Raw genomic sequence first — 20,399 nt, forward strand, 5'->3', positions numbered from 1 at the left:
GCGTGGCAGTAGGATAGACACCTCATGAGACTTGGCAAGAAGAAAAAGAACCCGAGTCTCTCTTTTAGGTGGTCATTCTGTCATTGGGAGTATTTACCCATGAAGAAGTAGCCCCAGATTTATGTATCTGTAGAATACATTAACTCTCTTCCTTGTCTCCTGGGGAGATGCTCAAGCCTTCAGCCTCTGGCATGAGGAGAAGGATGGCAGCACAGAGTGTCCCACCATACTGGGTGGCTCAAGGCCCTGGTGTGCTGCTCGTGGGAATGAAGCACTATTTGGCACTTCTCCCTGTCAAGACTGCTGGGATAAGTGTTTTGCTGATGTAATGTCATGTCTGATTTCAGTGGGGACTGAATGAAGCCTTTGGGGAATAAATCTATCTGCTGATGAACTATATGAACTATATGCACTTAGAGATGCATTCAAAGCTTCTTGAACAAGACTGAGTTAATAAATTGTATAGAATTAATAAATTATTTACCTAAAACAAAATGCAGGAAAAAATTAATACCTAGACCAACCCCTTATTTTCAACAATACTTAGAGAAAATCTGTAGCTGAGACAACTCTTCAGCTACTTTACATGGCAGAACCCTGTCATTAGTGAAAGGTCATGGACATATTATTCCCCTTGTGAGTGCAAATTTATCCTATTAAGAATCAGCCACAAAAAAATCCTTCCAAGACATAAATCCCACTCAAAGACTTCTTTGTTTGAGATATTTCTTGGTTTGTTCCAATTTGTGATCTGCTCTTAGTTGTTTGCCTGTCATGCAGATGATTCTGAGAAAATACAAGTGACTCAGTGATTTGGGAGTCCTGTGGCATTGCTCAGAGAAGCTTTGACAGCACAGGGTGGCCCAAGCAATTCCCTACAGAATGAGGCTCAGGACTGTAGAAAGGCAGGAACATCCTCATTGCATTTCTACAGACAGACTGGACCAATTCACATTCCGAAGGACATGCACAAAAAAGCCAGGTAACTTTCTAGTTGGTAATTGCATACTTACATATGGACTTCTCCACTTTCTCCTTAAGTGACTGGATAAGACCTTTCTCTGTTTCATCAGTGCTCCTCTTCCAGATGTTGTTAAGGAGGAGAGGATAGCGCGTCAGTCGATGCAGAGGAGCGACCAGCAGCTCTGGCAAATGCAACCTCTTGCACTGTTCATTTTGTTCACACCACTGCTGAAGACAAGGAAAACCTGCCTTAGGCTTCAGCTTGCTCCCTGTCTGGGAGGTAGCAAAGAGTTTTCTGCATCATTAGCTGACTCTAATGAGACAGGGACTAGTGAAACATGAGTTTCTCTCACAGAGAGAGCAAGGGCAGTATAAAGGCTCTTGTCATGGTTTAACCCAGCAGGTATCTAAACGACACAGCCACTCATTCACTCTCTCCTCCCCTCACCTCTGTGGGATGGGAAAGGGAACTGGGAAATAAAAAAATAAAGTTTGTGTTTTGAGATAAAGGCAGTTTAATAAGACAGAAACAGCGGGAAAAAGTAATAGAATTAGAATATACAAAACAAGAGGTACACAATGCTCACCACCCACTGACCTATGCCCAGACAGCTCCAGAGCAGAGGTCCCCCCAGCCAGTTTTCCCTCTAGTTTATATACTGAGCATGACACCACATGATATGGGATATCCCGTGGGTCAGTTGGGGTCAGCTGTCCCTGCCATGTTCCCTCCCAACTTCTTGTGTCCCTAGATTCCTTGCTTGTGGGGTGGGGTGAGAGACAGAAAAGTCCTTGATGTAGTTTACATACTACTTAGCAACAAATAAAACATCACTGTTATCAAGATACTCTCATCTTAAATCCAAACCACAGCACTATACCAGCTACTAGGAAGAAAATTAACAGTATCCCAGCCAAAACCAGGACAGTTTTCTACAGAGGGAATTGCAGCACTCCTCCAGATGCACTTTCTGCATTGCTGCTTTCCATTCCAGATGATGTGTCCATGCTATCACACAAAATGGTGCTCTTATTTATTTCCTGTTTTGATTTTCTCAGGAAAACCTGAGAAAATTAACCTGAGTCAGGTTCAAAGCCCACCTTAGGTTTTAGGGTCACTGCTACTTGCTACTGGGGAACTTTTTCCTCGGCGTGAATGTATGAGATCCCTGTCAGGGAGCAAGCGAGGAGAAACTCCAAGGCCCAAGCTGCAGCTGACCTGCTACAAGGACATGTCCTCCCAGTTTTGGGCTGCCAGTGAGAAAAGCCCACTACTTCAGGTGTCTCTTTCTAAACCTGTAATGTTGAGGATCAGGACACACTGGTCTGCTAATGATATTGGAAAGAGCAGAGTCTTCTCCCTAAGATCTCCACCACTGCACTGGCTGGAGCTTTTGCAGATGTGGTGTCAGCAAAGACAGAAACTGCTCTAGTGCTGCAACTTGGTAAAGACGTCACTGATAGCTCTTTCCAGCCTTAGAGGGAGATAAATGCTTAATGGTGTTGTTTTGAGAGAGAATTTACAATGTGGCTTGATTTTTGTTTCTTTTTTTAATTCTGTAACCATTTCACTCTGTTAAAGTGGAGGTCATTGAGTCAAGGGATTATGTGCAAAATATCTAAATTACAGAGGCTAGTAGTATGTGTTTTCTACCTGCAAAAATGCAGCCAGTTCATCCCTTTTGGCTTTCCCTTCTTATGTGGTCTAAATTACAAGTATAGACTTTCACATGTGTGGAACATACACTCAAAAGGGGGACTTCTTATCGGTGTTAGCCTCTGCAGCTCAAAAAGTTGATGTGAAATGCTATCTACACAGTCTGAATGAACTTTCCTAGTCTGCTGTTAAAATCCTGTCATAAAGTAGGAGTTCTGAAGACAATAACAACAAAATCATCACTTTACTTTCAGGTAGATGCCAAAATCTTCTCTCAGTCTCAGTTTTTCCAAGTAGAAGACAGCAGAAGTATAATTAAGGCAATAAATCTGGTGTGTCTGGCAGAGGTCACCCTGGAAAAACTGCAAAAAAGACTTGGAAATTTATCAGAAAAGGAAAATATTATGACAAAAGGAGAAACAATGGTTTTGGTTTTGTAATATTTTACCTGAGATTTCATTGTACCTAGGAAAGTAGGGGAAGAGGAAAAGGGGGAATTAAAAAGGTAAAGGGCAAGTTAAACAGTAATAGAAGTGTAAAGTAATAAAAAAAACCAGTCATGCAATGCATGGGAGCACAGTTCTAACGGCTCTGCAGAGGTGTGACACATTTTTAGACTTTGTTCTCATTAAAAATAAATGATGTGAAATTCATGTAGAAGTTGAAGATAAAACCACTACCTATGAAACAGCTTTGATGACTTCATGCAGCTTAGCATTTTATTGTTTGAGTATGCTAGATAGCTCTTAGAAATAATAGCATAACATCATTTAGGTTGGAGATGTTGAATGTTGTCCATCATAAAATGCAGTTTTATCTGGGATTTTTTCTGTCTCACACAAACATTATCAATAAGAATGCCTGAAGTCAGAGATAACAGGGTGAGAAACCAAGCTTTAGCCTGCCTTTCCCTGTTAAAAATCTTAACACTCAGGTAGGGTCTATTTTAGTATTTCCCGGAAGTTTTCTAATGGTCTCTACTGCTGGGGAAAGTTCAGGTCCATCAACTGATTTTCTGTCTGTACTGATATTTCCAACTTTACAAGCACTGGGAAGTTGTGTGGGAATTAGAGCTCTTAGAGAATTACCACACAGACTACCCAAAAATGTTGCAGGGCAAGCAAGGCTTGGCAGCAACAGGGCAGTTGTGTTTCTGCTTCTCTCTTGCTTAGCAGACACGAGCCAAAGTGTAATAGGTATTTCAGTCCCATTGGGCTCTTAATTAAGCCATTAAAAACATTTGTGAGTCTGGTCCAGGGAGTAAAGGAGGATCCATGTGAAGGGGTGGAAGGAGGCAGGGAACATCTAGTGATGGGGCTGGGGTCTGGTCTCAGGGAAATACCTTCCATAGAGCAGGAAGCTCTCCTGTGCCAGTGGCCAAGACTCCTCAGGGTTTGGGCTGCTCTTCCCCAGGAAGGGAAAATCTTTCCATACTTTGTTCCACACACAGAGTACACTTCCACAACTGCTTCAAACATGTTAATGAATAAAAAGAAAAACGTCCTGCTGATAGGAGCTGCTTGAGGCTGAGACCAAACTACCTGTGACAGACAGCATGTCCTTGACTGACTTGATTGTTCTAAAGCACCTGCATGCTATGATGAATGGTCTGCTGCAAGGACCTACTGCTATTGAAAGCAAAAATATTTCTGATTGTATTACCGTTCTGAGTACGGAGCTGAAATCCAAGGGAGACTCTGACTTGCTGATATGCTCCTTCACAGTTTGAAAAAAAGTTTTCAGAAAACTGAGACTTATCTAAGTAAGGAAGAAAAAGAGAGAGATTAACATCAGTGACCTGAAGTTAAGATTAAAACAACTTTCTTTCCCATTCCTGTGCTCTCAAAAGCTCCAAGCCTAGTGGGTGTCTATACTTTTCTCTCTGACATTGCCAGAATGATCTTCAGAATTATGCCCAGAATGCTTGAATTAGTTGGAAACTAAAACAAATCTATAGAAATACCCACTTGTGATAAAAGCTTTGAAACAAGATTAGTTATTCCATTTAAACTAGTTTTAGGGTAGCAGCTGTATTTAATATAGGTTGACATGAAAATTGACAATGGGTGAATGGTGTCTACTGAAAAACACTGATTGTTTGTGTCATAGGTGTGACAATTAAGGAAGCCTTCAGAGTCATCTTTCATAGTTTGAGTTTGCCTCATGCAACTGAAGATAGAAGAAGTTTCTATAAAATACTACAAAAAGTCACATATTCCCCGTAAGTTTGAATTGGACTCAAGAGTGCCCACATTATAGGTCAGAGGGGAGTCAGAGCCTGTTCCTAAGCCCACACTTGCCTCCTGAGCACAATATTTTCACACGAATTCATGACTGGGCTCAGTTTTAGGCTAAATTTTAGGCCAGAATGGCACGTCATCCACTGTGATACTGCTAGGGACTGTTATACCTGCACACTGCTTTGTTTGATGTGTTTTTGGGGGCAAGGTTGCTTATAGGATGATACCTATTCTTTAATTTTGACATTTACATCTTTTACAGCATGCATTTTTTCATGGATTCAGCCTGCTATCAAGAAGAAACACATGCTGTAAAATTCATATTAATTCATAAAATTCATAAAAAAGTCATAAAAGGCATTGACAGCAGCTACTTTCTCCTACATTTAATCACTATTTTATATGCCAGTACGCATAACAGATGATCATTTGTCATCCTCATTAATAAGGACAACAAAATTAGAAAGTAAAATAGGAAATGTATTAAAGATAATTCTCTCAAGACATGACCAAGCTCCAGCCAAGCTCAGAGCACACAGCAATATATACCACTCTCTTCTTTGAATGAGAACAAAGAAATCAACAGCCACAGATCTGCTGAACTCTAGTAGTTGCCTGCATGTAGAGTCTTAGTCCACAACAAACAAAAGGTGAAACATCTCAGATAAAAATCTCTTTCCTTGTATCTCCAGACCTGCTCGGTTGGTCATTCTGCAGCTCACCAGGTGCATGGTCTGTCACTGAGCAGCAGTGCCTTGCTCATGTGTTTGAGTTCTGGTTAATTGTCCCTACTTTGAAGACCTTTCCTGATTTTCTTGTTTTGGCTAAAAAAGGAGATACTCACTATTAAGGCAAGGGAAATACAATACGGGAAGAAGCTTGAACTCAACAACTGGTTTAGGGCAAGTGATGTGATTGTGAGCAGTCATTCAATTAAGGCAGCTGAAGACTGTTTTCCAAAATTCATTTTACTGTTAAGCGTAAGGTGTCCTGTAAAAGGGCCCTCAAACTAAGAAAAACTTCTCTTTTGCTTCTAAAGTAAAATGGATTTATAGTTTTCTTAACTTTCAGGAGCTGAAAGTGGTCTCTCAGCAACTGGCCAGAAGCAGCAAAGAGCTGGAGCACATCACAGCCAAGTCTTGTGGTCTCCCTCCTCCTGGACCATGGGAGGTAAGTAGCACATGAACACAGAGCATCCAGTCTGTGTGGGAGAGATCCTTACACGCATGCCAAGGGAAACCTCAGCCGCAGAAAGGAGGTCACCGTTTTGTTTTAACTTGCTCTATTGGAGTGGCATAATAGACAGCAAAGTCTTTGTGCCTGTCTGTTTGCAAAAGGGAACTCATTGTAGCAGTTATTTTGCCATGCTTACTGTTTTGCTGTAAGGATTGTGTAGGAGGAGTTTATCTTCACGAATCCTTTTAAAAGGTCACTGCTTATGAGAAATAGTCTCAAACTTGTATTTACTTCATAAACAACTTCCAAATGAGCTCTCCTCTGTGTTTAAAGTGCCTGTTTATCTTTTGCTGGAGACACAAGAGAATGATTTGTACTGGTTATATTTGACCCTCACTGATATACCAAATAGAAATGAGAACACTGATTATTTGAACAAAGTTCCAAACGTGAGCACTGAAACTGAATAGAAACTTTATGGATGGTTTCTTGTCTTCTTTTATTGGGCTGGTTGATTTCTGATCTCAGTAACACTTCTGTTTTTTTACTCACCTTGTTTAACTCCTCTAAGTTTGCAAAAAGTCTCCACAAATCCACATCCAAGAGAAATTCATTACTCTGGAGGTATCTTAGGGTGTTCATAAATATCTTTAAAACCAAAACAAATTCATATTATATACAATTTGTGCCAATTCAATGTATCTTCCCCCCCAGAAAAAAAATATTATGTATTTGTACTGTAATTATTATGAAATGATCATTTGATTTGGGGAGGGCAGAATATGGCATTCTGAGAAAAGTTTCCTGATCTGACTGAAGGCTAAATATTGGGATTTGTGTGTGGAAGAGGGTATGAGTGATGTCTCTGTGGTTTCTTTGTGGCTACCACAGAAGCAGCTATGTCCCTGCTGTGACCTCTGGCAGAAGAGGGGCAACTGAGCCACCTGAAGATTCCCTGCATAAAGGAGTTAGTAACATCAGGGCACAGTTACACGTTTCTATGACCTTTCTAAATGTTTTCCTTCCTATTCCATGCATTTAAATTGTTTAGGGTTACTATGGGAAGAAAAATATATTGTTGGAATAATGTAAGTAGAGGCCCTGTGAAGATTTTTTTATCTCTTTGGATTGTTTTATTAACCTCCATTGCATGAAAACTGCATGTGTATTTATTAGCTGTTTAAGATTTTATGTTATTTAAACCGATTGAGCTGTACTGAATCTGACCTAAATCTGAAAAAGGCTTAAAATTTATGGATTACCAAATAGATTTTTTTATGTGTAAAAAGCATTAATGAAAAACCCATCACCCAGTTGCCAAGAGTGAATAGCTAGTGAGAGTGTTTGCTTAGCCCTGTGTAACTCTCTAGTTACCATGAAGAGGTTGACCTGAGAGCTTAAAGGGAATTTATGGTGGTCTTAAAGCTCCCCGTGGAGATTCATTAAAATCAGTGGAATATTTCTGTACTTTGAAGCAAGTAGGTATCTGTACACTGGTTACCCAAATGCAATGGGTTCTTTGGCAGGAGAGTTTGGGAAGTTGGCGTGGACTGAATAGTTCATCATTCATGGGTCATGCAGAGCTGGCTAAGGCTTGTCTGTGGTTTCCTACATCAGACTCACCAAGGGGCCTGCATGTTTGCTATTATCATCCCTCCAAGTATTCACCACTTTTTAATCTTTTCAGCTTTCTGAACAAAGTGTACAGAAGGAAAGATCTTTCCTTCTACCTAGGACCAATAGCTGGTCCTGTCATTCCCTTTCCTCCTACTTCCTGTCCTGTCCCATCAAGGAGGAATTCAGCCCACTCCTCTGTTTCCATTACTTTGCAATACTTCTTGTACTGTCCAGGCTAACTTTTCAGCAATATGGAATATGTTTCACAAATCTCTTTCCTTTGACTAATAAAAATCAGAAATTGTCTGTGCAGAATAAGAGAAAAATATAAGAAAATATTTATGGAAGTTTCCATCCTTTTAAATGGATACATTTAATTTTGATGTGTAGTGACTTTAAATAGTGTAGCTATTCTTGTAACTGTGTGTAATATTCTTGTTCATATTGCAAGCTCTTCATTAGGATGGAGGTAATATAGATTTTTTGGGAGAGGAGTTGCTTTTAGTATGCTTGTTTTCATGTAATATTAGAACTACAGGTCTGCTGAGTTCTGAGGATTTCATGCTATGGTCAGGATAATTTAGCTATAGCTCTATATGAAGTTAAATGAAGAGGATAATGTTCCATACTGGTAGTACAGAAACATTCAGTTGAAATAGTCCAGTACAGAAATAGCCCACTGGAGAGTGGCTTCAGTTCAGCGTTTGTGAGAGAAATAGTGGGATGTCAGTTGAAATTGCTGAATGAATATGAAATCAGATGGTAATTGCAAAGCACTAGATTGCATCACTAGAAAGTGATGTTTAGAAGAAATATGCCAAAATAAAGGTGGAAACCAAAGGGAACTGTGAAAACAGGATGAGTGGGCAAGATGTGAGAAAAACCAAGTGCTTAAGTCATTCCCCATAGACACCTAATGAGAAATTTCAGGTGGCTTTGTGTCTGCCATGCTGACAGCAGAACAAATAATGTAATTATTTTTGTGAAGTGAAATCTGAAGTTACCATCTTGAGAACCAACAAATGATCCAGAAAGTAAGTGCATTCACTTGTGAAAAGTTCCCACACTGCTGCTTCTTTTTTCACTTCTAACCGGCTGTCGACATCTTTCTGCTCAGTCTGTTGTCCATTTATAAATTCATGCCAAGATTTACTCTATTGATTGAAGAAGAAAGAAAACCACCAATTGTTTCATCAACTGCTTCAGACCTTATGAGAAGAATCTATGTTTTATTTCCTGTATAAAGAGCTCATCTGCCAGTATTAGTGATTTTTCTTCTGAAAGCTTAAAGATTTCTTAAAAACCTGACATTTTTCTCCAAAATATTTATAATATAAACACAGTGAATTTGAAAGTAATTCAGTAGGATAATTTATGTTTGTGGGATGTTGTATCAAAAAATAGTGTGCAGCTTGCAGACGCTAAGAAATTGAATCTATCGTGCTGCTGTTGGAAAGCAGGGATGGACAATAGCTTCTTGTTTTCCAAAGGATAAAATCAAGGTACCAAAGGACTATGTCTTTATAGTCACTTGGAAATTGTTTTGTTTAGTCTTAAGGTGGCCACTATCATCTTACTGACCTGCTCCAACATCAGTTGTCCACATATAAGTTAGGTACTGACAGGAGAGTCCTCAACTACCGTGTCTCTGGGAAGCTGCAAATAACAGCCTGACATGAGAAGCAAAAGGTTGGCTTTGGAGAGGGGATAGTGTTAGGTGTGGGTTATCTGAATATCACCCTTGTAGCCCAAGCTTGGTGTTTCTGTGGCTAGAGGCCAGAAGCCTTGTTTATCTGGCAGACAGGTTTTGGTGGGATTTCTGCAGCCGAACCTTGGTGTTGGCACTGATCTCTCTGTGGCTGCCTCTGAACACAGCCCTAAGGCAGCAGTGGGGGTGACTATTCCCCAAGTGACATCTCTGTTATGCTGCAGTTTCTTTCCCCAGACCTGCATGTGCTGCTGAGAGGGTTGTCTTGAGGCCTTTTTCTGAAGGTGATACTTCCCTGACCTAAGACAGCCTGAAACCCTGAAAAAATCCAGATGGTCTTGAGGGCCCTTGCTAACCTTCTATGACCCTCAGTTTCCCCCTCACCCCTCCATTTCAAATGACAAAAATATACCTTACGTATTAATATACCTTATGTATTAATGTAACTTATGTATTAATTTTACAGAAAGTTTATCTAGATTAATGTGCTGAAAAATGTTAACTTAAAAACAACACAAAATTCCTCCCCCATTGTTAAATATCCTTGATACAGCATACTGAGTATTTTGATACCTTAAAGCAGAAAAATTCATATGTGCAGCAGTCTACGATCTTAACAGTTGAAAGACAATTTTCCAGATCAGATGCTTGCTTCTGTTTTTCTTTACCCTGTTGAATGACAAAAAACCACCCTTAATTCATACTATTGAAGTTTGCCCAGCTCTGTAACCTTGCTCTAATCTGAAAGAAGTTTGCCCTTCAGCGAGTGGTTTCCTTATACTTCCCAGCTCTCCTAAATAGAGACAAGGCATTGATGACAGGTTTCTTCATACGTAGGGGTGCAGTGTGTAGGTGCCTTACATTTGGATGTGTAAGATCTTATTTATGTAACACAATGGGCTACACTCAGAAAACTGAACAAATAAGATATTTTACTTCCTTTAGCACTGTCAGACATAAGTAACAACAGATTCATAGTTGAAATCATCCTCCTGATGTAGATATAAAAAGTTACACATTTGTTCACTTCTTTATTTTTAATTTTTTATTTGAGCTATGTATTGAATAAGCTTCCTTGGTGAGCTGTAGAGTAGTGTCTGTAAAATGAGCTTTCAGAAAGCTTAAAGGGCAGCAGGAGTTTGTGTGAGGGATCATGAAATAAAAACAATTGCTTTTGTTTTGTCTTTGTGTTTTCAGGCCATGTAAAAAGTTTAATCATTATTTATGAACTAACTTAAGTGCTGTGGGTGCAGACTTATAAGGTGTTTGCCTGACTTTTATCTGCTCTCTGGAACAGTATATTATGTGGATTTCTATTGTCTGAACTTAAGGCACTGAACTCAAGGCAATGAACTCAAGCCAATTTTGAAACATGTGTTTGATTACAATATTTGAAACTCAGAGTTTAAGTTCAGCTCTTAATTTTGAAAGACAGCTTGAAATGGAGCAGAAATTTATGGAATTTAATAGCCTCAGAAATCACTTTTTTTTCTGAATATCAAATATCAATATTTTATTTCAGATTTCAAAAAAATTACCAAATTTAAAAATTCTCAATTTTAGGCCATGCTCCTTCAAATGCTATAGAACTGCTATTAAAAGAAGAGGGAACTCTTGTACTTACATTGGTTTCATTTGCACCAAGTCTTCTTTGATAAAATGAAAAAAATATTGGAAAGGGACTGTTCACAATTACATGCTTGGGGGGGGGGAAAGTTATCAAGACACTTGTAAATAATTTTTTGAATCCCAAACAGTATGCAGAAAGGAAATTCAGATACCTCAGTCAGTGAAAGTTTTCATAAATGGAAAAGACAAGGAAATGTGTTAGACAAGGATATTCACTGAATTGTGTTAGTGTGTATGCTTTTATTGGCAACTGTGAGGGCACCCATGAGGACAAAAAAGGCCTAAGAAAGCATCTGAAAAGCTACTTTGACAGGTAAAGCTTAGATTTCTTCCATGTGAGTGGGTGTTCTGCAGACACTCCAGAGCCCTAAGGCATGCAGAAAATACAGGATACACTATGGTCAAAGCAACAATGCAGCTGACCTGTCCACTTTTTGCTACCTTACCCTGCATTGGACCTGCTGCCACCCTTGAACACTCTGTTAGAGACCTTCTGCATTGCCCATTCTGCTCTTCCCTCCTGGTGCCACAAGACACCTCTCCTCCCACCGCCCACAGGGATAGGGAGCAGTGGCACTGACTCTTTTCATGTGCCTCATGGGCACTGGCACTGGTGGCTGCACTGGTGTCACCTAAGCTTCATTGCAGATTAATGTCCAAGCATTGCAAGGGTGAGTGGGCTGAGACCTCTGAGTTCAGCTCACCTGCTGGCTGCCTTTCTCCAAGAGCAGAAAGTAAAGAAGCTATTTTTACCCACATTAGTTGTTGGAGAAGGGAAGATTGGTGCAAGGAAAAAAAAAGTAAAATACTCACAACTCCTCTTTTGACAAATGGCCACCTTGACTTTTTGGACTCTAATGGGTAAAACAAATGTTATCAGTAAAGAAACAAATAGCTAAAAATAAAACTCTTATTTATATTATTTATATATTTATATCAATTTATATATTTATTTTTGGGTAAAGCTTGATAGACTTTGCTCTACTTGACTCAGATTTAATACTTGTGTTTGGGTGGTTTGTGCATCAAACTTAAAACCCTAGGTTGTTGGTTCCTTCTAGCAAGAATTATGACTGTCTGTGATGGGATTTTGGATGATGCTAAACACTCCTACTTTGAAGATGATCAGTATTTTATTGCCAAATCTTTACATGGGAAAATCCTCATACCTCATGCCAATTCTTGAAGATATTGTTTTGAAGCAAGAATTAGTCCATGCATGCTCATTAGTGATAATTTGGAGTTATGCAGAAATTCAGAACTCCTGTGAATAAACAATCGTACAAGCCCTAAGCCTCACATCTGTCATGGGGCTGGCACCGTGGAGCTGGCTATAATTTGTGGTCCTTGGTGAGGAACAGAGAAAGATGGGGATTTAGATTTAGGAATGCACTGGTGAACGGTGAGGAACAACTGTGTTCAGCAAGAAATCTGAACAGGTTTTCTGTTATGTGGCACCTGTTTTCAGGTCTGTGAATGAGTGGAAATCACAGTCAAAACTTTGTTCTTCTAGTTTTTGGAGGTCTTGGCTGTTCTGGGAGTGGCTGGCTTATTTGCTGTCATGGAGCTGCTGGTTGTCACCTTGATTGACTTGCTTTTTGAGAAACTTTTGATCTCTGGTCACCAGAATCTTTGGTCTCCTAATCACACTTCCCACATTACTATATTCCACAATAGATATTTGTGGAAATTGCTTGCATGTCTACATTTCAGTTTTGGAAGGTCTTGTGAGCAACCTCTAGCCATGAATTGGGTCTGCTACCCTTGTTGTCAGAACACTACTGGAAAGGGCAGTATGGGCCACTTTCTTTCCTCTGCTTGAAGCTGTGAAGGTAGGAAATTGTATCTCATCTGCTTGCATTGGAAATTGAATCACTTTGATGTGGGGTAACAGGATTCTCCACGGAGGCTGCACTGCCTCATGTGATCATTGTTCCCATACTCCCTCCCCATCCCACATGCACCCATATTCCAGTCCTGGCTTTTGCTGGGCTCAGAGGAGCAAACCTCTCCCCCCTCCCACATCTGACCTGCACTTAGCAGGAAGGGTGAGTAAGGCAGGTAGTCCATGGCACTGTCTGACACCAGGAGGTCTCCAGGGAACACCTTGAGTCCCGGCAGACTCACTACCAGGGAGCTACGCCTGCGCTCGGCTGATCTGTGAGACGCAACAACAACACACATCATCTCTCTCCGCTTGAGGCTGCAGAAGAAACGTCTGAAGTGCTCCTTGCTGATACAGGAGGGAATCAGCTAAAAAACCAAATCACAGTAGCTATGACGTGATGTGTTAAAAGAACAATGAGTAAAAAATTTCAGTGATTAGCAGCAAATATCAAATTATCTTTCAAACTCCTCAGTGGTGCTAAGATCAAGGTGCTTAGGAACATGGCTTGTCTCAGACAAATAATCAGAGCATTTAAATATTGGAAATTCCTGAGTTCTTCTGAGATTAGGCAAAAAGTGATTGGGGATTTCCGAATCTACATTTTGGCACTGGAGTCCAAAGGAGCAGTAAAATACTATATTCCTAGCTGATATATGTGACTTGTCATTGCTTTTAACCTTCATATAATTCAGATGATTTCAAGAAAAGACAGCACACTAGAGAAGAGTTAAAATGTTGTTTTTTTTGTTTTTTTTTGTTTTTTTTTTTAAATATTTAACCTTTTGGCTGGTTTGTGCTATTTTCTTTCTAAATCTTTTTGGCATTTTTTTTTCTGCTATTTCAAGTATTTTTTTATTTTGAATGTAATAAGACTTAGTAGCCCTACTGATCAAAAATAAATGGCTCTTTCGAACTATTGTTGCTCCTAACAGAGAGCATTGTCTGGGATGTAGATCCATCAAGGAAAGTGACACAGGCATTCTGTATCCAACGGCATATTTGTGCCAGAGGCTGCTTGCATTCACATACAGAAACTGTTGGTGCATACCAAAAACCTTTTTGGATTTTGCTAATAACCCACACCGATACCAAATTAATTGTGTAAGTATACTGCTGCAAAGGGACTGGTGTCTACAGCTGCTGTTGTGCTGCCTTCAATTGACTGACACATGAAGGCTGCATTAGGGTTCAAAGGGTCAGTAATTAAGTAGCTGAGGGAGGAGGCACAAAAGTGTGTACATATATAAAAATTCTATTTTTCAGTCACCACTGGTATTTTTGGTCAGATAAGTATGATTCTTACTGGGATTTTCTTTTTGCCTAGGCAGTTACCTTACTGTGAATATCTAGCCATTTACCAGCACTTGATGTGAAACCTGGCAGGTATATTTTTCCCCTTAAGTGCATGAATAGTCACTTGATAACTTATCAACTGGCAGATGAACTCTGAGGTAGAGAACTGGGATTTGATGTGTACAGTAGGACATGGAGATTATACTTTTTTTTATGATCTGACAGTGGCATTGCTTGCAATTGCCTCAGCTAAACAATTGAACAATATGGATGAAAGTTGCTTCTAACAACAGAGAGGGCTGAAGGCTATCAGGAGGGCCAGGTCTGGGACTTAACACTTGAAGGATGGACATATTGGGGCTTGAAAGCTGTGTGTTGAGGAGGTTACAATGTGCAATGCAGGTGTTCTTTTAAAGTTTTTCTGGCAGTCCTACTGAATGGGGAACATAGGATCTGGTTTTTTAGCTTTAGGATTTATAATGAAACTCTCACATTTCTCATGAAATTGGCCCCCTAGCATGTAGTTTGAGAGGTTTTATGCATGGGTTCTGTTTCTAGTCTGCAAGCCCATACCACTACAAGGGAAAGGAGTGCTCCTCTCAGCAGTACCTTCCTGAGAGGTGTGCTGGGTGCTACCCAATGCAAATTTTCAATATTGGTAATGATTGAATTAAGATGCTACTGAAACCTAACCATTTTATTAAGATGCAATCTCTTGGGCAGCTGGGTTGTTATACAAGTCAGATGCTGCAATATAATGCAAGGATAATTCTTAAAGGTGTTATCACTGTGCTAGGAAATTCAGATTTATTTCAGGTTAGCTTCATGGTAAAATTTTGTCAGTGTATTATTGATTTTTAAAGTATCTAGCCTGCTACTAATTTCATAACATATCTGAAGCTGAGGGCTAGTGGCTTATGAAGATAAGTAATGGGAAGCATAGTTTCACTGTAAGTGAGTTAAATGGCATTATTTCCCCAGATCAAAAAGGCCTTGAACTTCAGGCACACATATAACTAAACAAGCTCTTCAGATGGGTGTGTAAGCCTGTGGAGTGTGGGAGCATGTCAAGGGCACTTAGATGTGTATCTATAATATACCTTTGCAATTGAGCAAGCCTGGGCTGATTAATGGCTTACATGCCTAAATTATGTCCTCATGCTTCACAGATGAAAATACAGGCGTCTGTGGTTTCCTGGCTTGATGCCTGTAGATGTATTAGCTACATTAGATGACTTGGTTGGTTTTTCTGGAGAAATTGAATTACTGAAGTGCTGTGTAATACAGTTTACCAGGTTTTGAGTCTGTATATAATATCTTAATGTCTTCTCAGGCCTGCAGACCCTGTAGCTTTGTCTTTTTCTTTAGTTTTTGTTTGTTATTCTAACTGCGGTCAGAGGGCTGCAGTGATTGAGTGAAAGAAATGCTTGTATTTCAGGGACAAACTCAAGCATCTGAGGAGATATCATCTGCAATAATTTCTCCTTAAAATCCACTTGTTTTTTTAAACAGAAAATGTTACTAAGGTAAACATTATAGGGTGGTCACAGTGCTGAGATAGACGCCAGGTGGTTGCACTGTTACCCAAGCCACTCAGGGAGGATATTTACACTCCCAGATTCAAAGAGTTAACATGGAAAATGACTTATTGTCAAGAGTAAATTATTTATATGATTGCATAAGGAATTAAGTTTAGTATAATGGACATGATCCTGTGCAATGTGCTCCAGGACGACCCTGCTTGAGCAGGGAGGTTGGACCAGATGACCCACTGTAGTTCCTTCCAACCTTACCCTTTCTGTGATTCTGTGACACTTTATGGGCATATGAAACACTAAAAGAGGAAGAGGAACACTTCAAGATAGATGAGCCCAGCTCCTTCAAGTCATTGAAAGTTAGCTGTCTTGGCAGCTACTGGGAAGACTCTTCATCAGCTTGTTTGCTTTCGGAAATAGCGCAATCCAGTTGCCCACCCAGTCTCTGATGTGCTGAATGGTGCAAGGAGAGAATAAGCTCAGAGTAAACTCAAGGTTTGGTTTTATCAATGTTTTCTTCCATGGTAGTGTTGGTTTATTATCTCACCTTCTCTCTACCACATATACCTCTCACTGTGCTGCCCCTCTTTTCCTTTTTGTTTATTTTGGCTGATTATTTTTAATTAGCATCAGTTCAACAAATTGCCATGCTGAGAGAGACATGCTGGCATTCCTGATTGAGGTCTGTGTGGGGGAAGGCTGCTTAAAATGAGCATAGGTGCTTTAAGAAAGGTTTTCAAAAGTACAGCCTGGAAGCAGGGAGGTGTTCATTAAAATTGAAAGACAGAGATATGATTTTACCCAGGACAGTATTTAAGTCATTCTTGAAGAGGGGTTGCCAACTGTCCTAATGTGCTTCCAGATGGAGAGAATAATCTAACATTTCAATAGTTTTCACCGGTTGGGATAAGAAGGGATTAGCTGTTAAGGAATTAGATTAATAACTTGGATAAAGGAGGAGCTGAATATAGACTTAACCCAGACCTTGGACCAAATTAAACTTGAAGAAAAAGGTTTAAAGCAGAACGTTGGGATTTTTTTTTTTTTTATATTTTTGCACATTCTAATATTGATCAAGACAAAAGATAGAAGTCATAATACATCATCCAAACCACCTTTTGGCAATCTTTCCTGCTGGTGGCTATGAAAAATCTTGCTTTTTTTCTTCTGTGGTTTCTTGTTTTTAAAAGGTGTCTGGATAGAGTCCAGAGCCAATATCCTAGCTGGCATATATTGGCTTCCCTCTGAAGCCACTACAAGCAAGTGGCACCAAGAGAATGTGTTCAGTGTTCTCCTGTTTAGCCATCTGCATTCAATGTCTTCAATTTCTCCCCAGAAGTTTGCTACAGAGCATGCAAATCTTCATCTTGTCAGTGAGACATGCTTATGTATTACAGTTTTGAGCTGGATCAGACTCTTCCCGCTATAGGTACAGATCACTTGTTTTCACATCCAGATGAAAAGATCTTTCCCTCCCCTCCTCTCTCTGTCTCCATTGTAAATTCAAATGCTAAAGAGTGGTGGAAATAGCAACAATTCAGAATATCTAGGAGGCCTCTTCTGCAATGATTACATAATTTCAGATGGACACACACATCTCTTAAACCTTGCCTAGGGAACCATGTTGTGTAAAGACTCATAGACTGTATCAGTTTGCTCCAAACCTGTCAGTCCCAAACATCCTCAAGGGGATCATGCAGTGAAGTGAGCAATACTTCATCAGCAAGAGAGGTATCGTTATTAAGGGAGGTACTATCTCCTGCTCTCTGTTGTGTGGGGAAAAAATAATACTTTCCCTTCTGTAAACATTTTAACATCTTAAGGAAAGAAACATATCTGAATCAATATAATTTCTAATAAAACTTTTACTTTCTGATAATTGCTTGTAAGACCCTGATGCAATTCACTGCACAGGTCTATAGTATGCAATACTCTATCTTGCCTGCACTAACTTATAAAATCCATGTTTTCTATGTATTCTTCTTAGTTGGTAGGATTAACACCACCCCCCTCCTCCAATCCGGTAACAATCCTACACCTGCTTTGCTCACGTATGAGAACAATATTGAGCTGTTCTGCTAGCTTCTTTGCTCCCTTTTCCCTTCCACAAAGTTTTGAGGAATGTTATGCAAGATTATGAGATGTTTCACATTCTTTAAGCTGAAATTTGATGCTGCTAAGCCAAACAACTAGACCTTTGGGCAGTTAGTTCCTATTGCAGAGCTCCCCGATGATCCGGCTGAAATATTGTGTGAAATATAGCTAAATATTTTGGGGAGAGGGCCACCTTTGAAAGATTATCTCATTTAAAAGTTTAGTGAGCTGGTGACAGGCATTTCACATAGCAAATCTGCAAATTAAATTTGAGTTACATATATATGACTCACTGTTCAATTTTGTCTTAGAGTGAAGCCGATTCATTAAAAGTGTAGAAAAGTCAGGCTTAGAATCAGATACAACAAATACAGGCATACCTTTGTATGGGCAGTCCGCTCTTCTGAAAGAAAGTGAGATATTCTAGTTACTTGGTCAGAAAGCAAGCAAGCAATATGATTTTTGTGAAAAAAAGAATGCATTTGTGAAGAGAAATGTACTCCGTAGACTTGGACATTGGCTAATTAATTTCACTGTTGTGGAGAAAGGAGGAGAATGAATTTGATGTCCAGAATGTTTTCTATATTTGAAAGGGGCAAAATAGCTTTTGGTCTGTAGTGCAAAACCATCCAGTTAGTAAAGAGCTGTACACCTATTTGGCATCATCCACCTTCAGTGGAATGTGTGTTTAGGCAGTCTGCATAAGGACAGAGTCAAGCATGTGTGCAAAGTTAACTGGTTGTGCACATAATGGAAGGTCATTGAGAGCTGATCTAGTAGCACACCTGGCTTATACAATGCCTTTCCTTTTGTCCTTGTGGAGAGCTGAATGGTGGTTTGCTGCCATGGAAAGATGGAAGGCTAGCTCCTCCCTTCCTGATTTGTCTTTACTGATGCTGACACTCATTGGACCAGGGTTTCTTTTTTATCCTTTTTTTTTTCCTCCCAGGAAAGATTGCACAATTGCCTGTTCATTTAAGGAGCTGGACATAAAAAAAAGAGGGGGGGCAATGAGTGGCAGAGCTAGGTAAGTGAAAATAAATAAAAGAAATGGGACCTCCTCCTTTGGTAGAAGCGGACCTTAAGTTTGGCTCAGACAACTTAATACTTGGTTTTATTTGAGTTAGTAACGCCATTCAGTAAAACAGAACAGAGAACTTCCCTATCAGGAATAATCTTGTTGAAGAGTTAAAGAGTGGGTTGAAAGAAAATAATCTTCAAAAACCCAATCCAAAACCAGATAAATTACTCAGACTTGTTCTTCCATAACCCCACCAACAGCTATACTGGCCCACCAGGGTGAATGGACGGGGGTGGGAAAAAGTGGCCATGTGCAGGAGTTGACTAGGCCAACCTGGCCACCAAGAGACAAGGCTGGAACTGACATCTCTTGCTGATAAGGAAAGAAAAATTTCTCTTCCTTTTGAGTGTAGAGTTGGTCTTTTCTATCAAAGGATCATGACCCAGCTTGCAGTTCAGGTTAAGAACTGGGGGTTTTTTATGTGTGCTGGGCCATGATGGACCAACACTAAATATGATAGACTGAAAAAGAGGTTGCATCCTCCTATTTTTCTTACCTGGACACCCGTCCATGGTGTAGGGCTTGGACGGGGGAGTCTCCTAGGCAGCGTAGAAGAGTTGGCTCTCCAAGAGTTTCTGGGTGGCTCATTGGGACTACCATAGCTGAAAGGATCTTCTTGGCTTGGAAGCTTTGATTTGGGTACGTCAGACTCTGGAGCTGGTGTAGTTGATTCGGACTTGGCTTTGGAAGACAATAATTTTGCATGGACGCAAGAAGGCAACGGCAATGAGGAAATTGTAATGCACCGAGGTGGACTCTTACAAATGTGGTGGAGAGAGCCAGTGTATTCCTTTTGATTCCCCATGTCAGAACAGTCCTGAAGTGACAGTGCTTGTGAGGCAGAGGCCATTCTTAGACGCCTTAATGTTGGAGAAGTGGAGATTCTGGACAGAGCATGACGGTTGAACTGGAAAGGTGCGTGGTGGCTCCCAGTGCACTCCTCTGTAGGTGGTTTCGGAAGTGAAGACTCTATATAACATTGTCTTTGAATGTCGTCCCCTGGAGGCAAGGTAGTGTCCATACAAAGTGGTACTGCCTGCATTTCATAGGAACTGAAGACATCTTCTAGGCTGCTGCTTCCAGACAAAGCAACATTTTCTTTATGGAGAACAGCTTCCCTGTTTAGAAGTTCCACACTGGTGCAGATTTCTTTGATCAGGTCTGGAGAATAATCAGAGCTTGGTTGTTGCATTCTTAATTTGCAGCATGAAGATTTATGGCTATGCATACCTAGGAAACATGATCAGAAAACATTCTTATAATCTTGCCATATGACCTTTTAAATAAGAAAATATGCAAACTGAAAAAAAATTAAACAAAACAATGTAGATATGTGCACTAGTACAGAAACAATTACCTGCACATTGAATCCTGCTAAAATGCAGGTTTCTACAGTTTCAGGATCCAATTTTGGCAAGCTGTTTGAACAGCTGTTAACTTTGAGTCTGTATGCAGTGTCAGCATCGCTCAGTAGATCTAATTTGATCTACTAAAGAGTAACTGTGTCTAGAAACTCTA

The 20,399-nt window shown here is 40.0% G+C and overlaps 1 protein-coding gene across 1 annotated transcript in view; it reads right to left on the reverse strand.

The window, feature by feature from the left end:
* Positions 1–19,973, reverse strand: part of PLEKHG7 (pleckstrin homology and RhoGEF domain containing G7) — a 31,588-nt gene extending 11,615 nt beyond the window's left edge. The window contains exons 1-9 of the mRNA XM_064656900.1: positions 19,328–19,973; positions 13,021–13,148; positions 11,804–11,844; positions 9,935–10,030; positions 8,658–8,807; positions 6,589–6,684; positions 4,283–4,378; positions 2,869–2,982; positions 1,014–1,188 (exon numbers count right to left, since the gene is read on the reverse strand). Of these exons, the coding sequence (XP_064512970.1) occupies positions 1,014–1,188; positions 2,869–2,982; positions 4,283–4,378; positions 6,589–6,684; positions 8,658–8,807; positions 9,935–10,030; positions 11,804–11,844; positions 13,021–13,148; positions 19,328–19,923 (1,492 nt within the window). The 5' untranslated portion in view covers positions 19,924–19,973. The remainder of the gene's footprint in view (positions 1–1,013; positions 1,189–2,868; positions 2,983–4,282; positions 4,379–6,588; positions 6,685–8,657; positions 8,808–9,934; positions 10,031–11,803; positions 11,845–13,020; positions 13,149–19,327) is intronic.
* Positions 19,974–20,399: the final 426 nt, after the last annotated feature.

The sequence above is a fragment of the Pseudopipra pipra genome, chromosome 5 (assembly GCF_036250125.1).
Source record: "Pseudopipra pipra isolate bDixPip1 chromosome 5, bDixPip1.hap1, whole genome shotgun sequence".
Taxonomy (NCBI): Eukaryota; Metazoa; Chordata; class Aves; order Passeriformes; family Pipridae; genus Pseudopipra; species Pseudopipra pipra.